This window comes from Pocillopora verrucosa, chromosome 8 (assembly GCF_036669915.1).
Source record: "Pocillopora verrucosa isolate sample1 chromosome 8, ASM3666991v2, whole genome shotgun sequence".
NCBI classification, from domain to species: domain Eukaryota; kingdom Metazoa; phylum Cnidaria; class Anthozoa; order Scleractinia; family Pocilloporidae; genus Pocillopora; species Pocillopora verrucosa.
The window spans coordinates 17,657,818-17,664,417 of NC_089319.1; the positions used below are offsets into that span (position 1 = coordinate 17,657,818).

The 6,600-nt window shown below is 38.2% G+C and overlaps 1 protein-coding gene across 1 annotated transcript; it reads right to left on the reverse strand.

The window, feature by feature from the left end:
* Nucleotides 1-67: 67 nt before the first annotated feature.
* On the reverse strand, nucleotides 68-4,209 carry LOC131795511 (neuropeptide FF receptor 1-like). The gene is made up of 3 exons (XM_059113099.2): nucleotides 4,066-4,209; nucleotides 2,158-2,281; nucleotides 68-1,380 (listed from the first exon to the last, which is right to left on the reverse strand). The coding sequence occupies exon 3, from the start codon at nucleotides 1,352-1,354 to the stop codon at nucleotides 350-352; it is 1,005 nt and encodes a 334-aa protein (XP_058969082.2). The 5' UTR covers nucleotides 1,355-1,380; nucleotides 2,158-2,281; nucleotides 4,066-4,209; the 3' UTR covers nucleotides 68-349.
* Between the last annotated feature and the right edge of the window lie 2,391 nt (nucleotides 4,210-6,600).

Genomic DNA, 6,600 nt, shown 5'->3' on the forward strand with positions numbered 1-6,600 from the left:
CTTCAGCGATCGCCAGTCAGCGCAGTAACTAGTGCCGAGTTAGGCGTTTCTATTTTTCGGGGGAGCACGTTGGGCAGTGCAAGAGTCAGCGAGTGGGATAACAAGAGGAAAATACCGTCTTCAATATAACTGCGCCATCCCGACCATCGATTCTTGTGTTCCTAAATGAATATTGCGCTCCCCAGAAAACAGCTTCTTCGCTTGCTGTTGGAAAAGGAAAGATTTCAGCCGCCATAAGGAGGTTCCCAATGAGAGTAAATATAGCGATCTGTTTATCAATGGTACGAATAAAAGTAGCAATGTCTATTTGGCAGGGTAATAAGGAAATCAGTTTTATCATCACTGTGCGTTATTTGCCTCCCTTCTCTGAAGGAAACTCAAATCCCTCCCGTCCCTCTTTGGTGCTGGCCCGATTTGTTCTTTTCCGTGCAATTGAGATCGAATCACGCTCTAGGGCAGGATTCACTTCGTTCTGCATCTTTCGACAACAGACAAAATTCCAAAAATGTCGTCTGAAAACACTGCTCTGCAAGCTGTACACAACTGGATTAACAGTGGAGTTAAAAAATACCAGAGCTGATGCAATATTAAAATGAATTGCTCGTAATTTTATAACCCCTGTAAAACCCAAGAAGTAAATGATCAACTCAGGAACCCAACAAAACGCATAAACAACTGTCACAGCGATAACAAGCTTTGTGACACGCCTCCTGTGGCGCAGCAATGCCCTCTGGGTAGCCTCGTTTTCCTGATCCGTAAACCACAGTCGGTACACAACACGTGCGTACAGACAACCCATGATGCCTAAAGGCATTACACCCGCCACCACAGTCCACCCAACTGTGTAAATATTGGCGTAAATATCCTTAGGCCAGCTGTGAACACAACTTTGCAATTCGCTGTTGTAAACTGTGATGAAAAATCCAACACCGGCCCACAAAAGAGCAAGAAACCAGCTGACAGCAACAAAGAAGACAATCTTTGTCTTAGTGAGTTTACCCCGCTGACTGTGTGGATACATCACTGCGAAATAACGTTCAATAGCAATGGCAATTAGTGAGAAGACAGAAGTTACCGCACCCACCCACCCAGGAACACCGCCTGTAATGAGTTTACAGAGAAGATCACCAGTCCTCCCCTCTGGGTGATTTAGAGTTGGGGTGATGATGAACTGTATCCCAAAGAAAATACCAACCAGTATGTCTGCGACAGCAAGATTGACAAGCAGATAATTGACAGGTGTCTTCATTGATTGGTTTCGCAGGATAACAAGAATGACGAATGTGTTACCAATGATATCCAGAACCGCCATTAGGGAAAAGACAATGGAAAAGGCCATATACATCGCCGACATATTTTTTATTAATTCTTTCTTGAGACCTGTGATAAAGAAATAAAAAATAACATTACCTGCCTTTATACACGGCCTTATGAGTTGATTTGAGAAGGAAAAATTATAACTGACAATTTGCAATTTGTTCTTTTGCTGAGGCCTACTGTTCAGAATTCGAACTTCACATGAGACGAATGTAAATTGCAATTTTGGTTAAATAAAACATTTAAAGGTCGACAGTTTGTTAAAACGTCGAGTAGAACTCGTCGTACTAAATACGAATCTACGAATGTGCATGTTGATCGATCCAAATTCAGTTGGACGTACTCAACTGATTCAAATTGACGTCGAATTCAACATGAAGTCAATTCTTATAGTTTGGTTCGTCTCATGTGAAGTTCGCCGTTTTAACCGGGCCAAAGATCTACAATAAACAACAAGTACTCGTCCTTCATCGTGACTGTTCAACAATTAAGGTAGCTATTTTTTATGGCTGACTGAGTCTTATATTATCATATTAATTCCGGTAAAAAAAGATTGACCGCCCTTTGACTCAAAGAAAATTTCCAAAAAAGGAAAAAAAAATCGTCCCTAAATGAATAATATATTGTTCTTTCCTGAAATTCTATAAATTCCACACTACCGCCTTAAGGTAACACTCAAATCTGGCCATATCCAAGGCTCTTATATCCCGACGGTTACTTTTTGCCTACCGGTTCTTATAAAATCACATCGAGAAATAATAATGGAATTCTGGTGAAGAAACCACAGTCAAAATGTGTTTTTTTTCAATGTCCTATCAAAAGCCTTCGAGTTCATCTTACCTTACTTCGTTAGTCTGGGCAATTTTTTAGGATTTTTCGTTTATCCTCGTCTGGGTTTGATGCCTTCTATCAATTTTGGTATTTAGATAATTTCCTCCAGTTTTTTCTCCTTTATAGATGTTTTCTGCCGGATAGAAACAAAACCGAGAATTACCCAAAATATGGTTTGCTCTACATTCTTCCTTGTTGACTTATATCAGGAAAAATGATATCGACTCATAAAGGTCCCGCAGACTCCGCTATAAGATGTCGACTGTCTTCTTTAAACAAGGTGTTTATTTTTCATTCTTAAAGTTTGACATAGAGCACTAATTGTGATGACAAGTTTATGTGAAACGTGAACTCTGCAGCAGATGTTCTTCAGTTTTTTTCTTAGAACTGAGCAACAATGAAATTGATTCTATAGAGATTGAGAAAGCCTTAGAGATATTTGTGCAAGCGGAATTTTGCGCGTATTATCCAGTTCCATTTAATGTTCCTCTGTAGGCAATAAGCCAACAAATTAAAAATTAATAGTAAGTCGACTTTTAGCTTGAGTAGCTAATCGTGTCCTCTGATAAATTTTCATTTTTGGTCCCACACTTTTCAATTGGAATATACTAAATGATGCAAGACTTAGGCCAGGATGAAGGAAAAAAAAAAACTTATGCATGTAAAAAAAAAGAGTTTCCGGCAAATTTGAAAAATTCAAACAAACAACTGTTTACACACAGTGCATCGAAGATACTTGAAAATGTCTACAACTGAGATGTTAACTTTGAAAAACGAAATGTAAAGGACGAGTTTTATGAAGGGCGAGATTTAATAGATAATTTAGTCGCTTAAAATTGAAAAATCCGCTTCGCAGATAGGTCAAATAAAGCAACGATGTTGTAGAAATTCAGTTTAGACCTTCACCGATCCGATTTTTTCTTAACAAAAATCACTTTTAGAGCCATCATTGACGTGCAAGGTAGAATAATGTTAATGAAACAAATTAAAACTGATCTTAAAGCAAATATAAATGAAATCCAATTTCATCTTAAGATTGCAAAAACCGTGAGAAAAAATAGGGCTCTCAACGGAAAGTCCTATATAGGAGTTAGTTACCAGCCTAAAGTAGAGCATTGATAATGAAAAACACTCACATGTCATGTCCAATATCACCTCAAGGACATTGCCGCCGTGGGGAAAAAAATGAAGCTAACTTTCCGACTTGTATTTTTCGTGCTCGACTGCTGGTTAACAGAGCGGCAAGGAGAAGGAAATCAAGGACAAAACAAGCTGCGCTTTTATTTCGAATCACGACAAGTGTGCACTTTTGATTTTGCATAAAAACCTTTTGGATTGGTAAAAGGGACCGGCACTAAAGTGATGCCAAGCTTTTAAGATTATAAATGAATATCTCCGTTCGAGTAAACTTCTGTAAATTGATATGTTGTTTTTTAGGTTTATTTCTTAAGGTTCTTTTTTTATCCTTTGCTTTTTTGTAATTTTTATAACTGCCTGACTTACCTTTAAATTTTTTGTCTTCTATTGATAAATTGTAAAGCTCCACTTACGTTGTGTCTCATTCTTTACGAAAAACATATTTTACTTTTTTATCACAGAATTGGGGTAACTTCGTTATTTTATCCTAATTCGTCGGCAGCAAAATGTTGAAAATAATAGACCCAAAAGTTGTTCATATTTATAAAGAAACACATGTCAGGGGACAAGCGTTTGTCAAAACATTTCCATCTTAGGAAATGATTGTCGAAAATTAATTATAAGCGTTTCACTGACTGGTATTTCCCCGTTGGCTCATTCATCGATTCCTGTAGCGACTAGTCAATATGTCTCATGTCTTATACAAAAAACTAAGAGGTGGGCGGGCAGAAAGATTTGTTTCTTAACCTTTTAACTAGTTCAGCAAAATATAAAGTTTACCTTTTCGCTCAAATTGAGCGGACCTCCTCTTGGAAATAATGCAGAATATGAATGTTAGCGCCGCATGTTCAGGGGAAACGGCGTCAGCAATCTTGAAATATCAGATGTCGGTAACTCTGTAATACTTACGGGAAGGCAAATAGAAAAATATTTTAAAGAGTTGAATAAGCACTCCCAAAGATATTTTAAGATAGCGTTATACGTACATAATATTGATGCGTGAAAATTTAAAACACCCTCACAACGAGACTTGTATGCTGTTTGTTTTGAAATCATTTGCAGTGGAAGTTTGACAGTTGAATGCAGCCACCGAAAAAAGCTGAATAAAAAAATAAAATACATTAAAAAAGAACAACAAACATCTCCATAATCGAGATTGTTTAAAGTCTTCCACACATTCCGAATTAGTTGAATTATTTGCAAACGTACGTCATCAAAAACCAATTTATGGGCTTTTTTTCACAATTTCGACAAGTTGAATGACAGACCGTCTCAGAAGATGTGGCACATCTGCAGAAACGGTCTGACATTCAACTTTACAGCTTTCTGCCGAAATTGTGAAAAAAAACGCCTATAAATTGGTATTTAAATGACATTTGTAAATAATTCAACACACTAAGATGAGGTGGGGGGGAGGGGTTATCATATGCATTCAGTGCCACTGAAATAGGATTGCGATTACGTAACCGTAGACTACGAGCTGTCTCTCCGTTTCAGCGAAGTCCGTCGTGCATGGAACTCTGGGAGTGAGGCCCACTTCCAAAGTTCGGCGCGGGGTGCGAACATCTATTTTTGTTGCATTTATTTCCTTTTTCGGCTAGCGCAACGGACTTCACCAAAAGGCAGGGACTGTTTATAGTCTAATGTAACCGACTGATAAAGAGAATTTTATGAATGTGATCAGTTTGGTGATTCAAAATCATACCGAAATGGCGTTTTCGCTCCAAAAAACTCAAAGTTGGTAGTCGGTTGTTTCCATTCACTGAACTCAAAGGGCTTTGTGCACAAAGCCATCCGTGACACTTATTTACATAGGCTCGTCTATCGACAAATGTTTGCATTTACTCACCCGTTCCCTTTTTCATTTTTCCCTCTCCATTTTCATCGATTGAAAAAATTCCCCTGCGAGATAAAGATTCCAAAATCATAACCTGATTTTCCGGGTTATATCCATACGTGTTTTCAGCTTCCCTCGCCTCGACATCCTTCCCGGTCCTTCGGTGACATTATCCTTGCCTACGAAGCACTGAGCAGTGAAGTATATTCGGTACAATTATAATGATGAATTAGTTTAATTGCTCCGGTGATTATCGAAATGTGCGCTCTGGTTGGTCGAGGGTTGTGGCATATCTCGCTATAATCACCTCGCACGAGATGAAAACAGCAGGGGCGTTAAATTAAAAGATGGCTGCCTCGCATTTTGCCATATTAACCTAGGGAGTGATGAACGCGATAGAAGGAAATTCATTTCTAAAGAGCACAAAAGATGCCACTATGTTTGACGTAACACTCTTCAAAAGAAAGATATAAAGTTTTTGCTGATTGAATTCAATAAACCTTTTAAATTCTTGTGAAAACTTGTAACAGAATGGTTTCAACAAGAAATACAATTTACATCAGAATTCGAAAGCGCCTGATCAATTATACTATAACAATTATATACTTGCCTCAGGCAGCGTGAATATTGTTGAATGAGCATTAAGGTATACTTAGAAATAGTTTACGGTCAACTCGATCGCCACTGCAAAAAACTGGACAACACCCTGAGAGTCAACTCGCCACCGGTGGCAAATTGAGTTCTTGACCGTCATTGATTAATGATTACGGCTCTATCTCTCTAAAATTCACCTTGTTTATGCGTACCGTTAATTTTGCATCATCAAAACCAAAAAAATTAACAAAAAGAGATGCAAGCTTTCATATGATGTAAGTTTCATTAGATTTGGTTTCGAACTGCGTTCATAAAAACAAAACTTGCGTTAAAGGTCGTTGTGCTTAACACAAAGAAAGGACGCTAAGCCCCTTTCCAACCGCTCTGAAGAAGGGCTAACGCTCGAAACGTCAGCTTTTTTACCCTTTACGGTGGCTAATTTAAATTTTCAACTCAGTTGTTAACACTAAATTACCTGCTAAACTTTCGCCGTATTTGTACGCGTCTAATTTCGTGATATACTACTACGGCCTAGTTATTAAGATTCATACGATTTCATAAACATCGGCAAAAATCACACGGCAAAATTCGCTCTGGTTTCACTGCATGCAAAGTGATCGTAGTCTCTATGATATCATCGTTTCTTATTTCACCTCATGTAATACTTAAACTCAATATTCTCCTTGCTTTTAACGATTAACATTCAATAATTGAGACACAACGGTCAATTTGCCACTGGTGGCAAGTCAACTCTCTGTAGTGGCGAGTTGACCGCATACCGTCAGAAATATTTATTCAGTATAATATATGTTCCCATATATGAGCTATCTACCAATCCTACAGCACGTTCCGCTAACTGACCGTGTGCTTGCGGTCAATCTCGA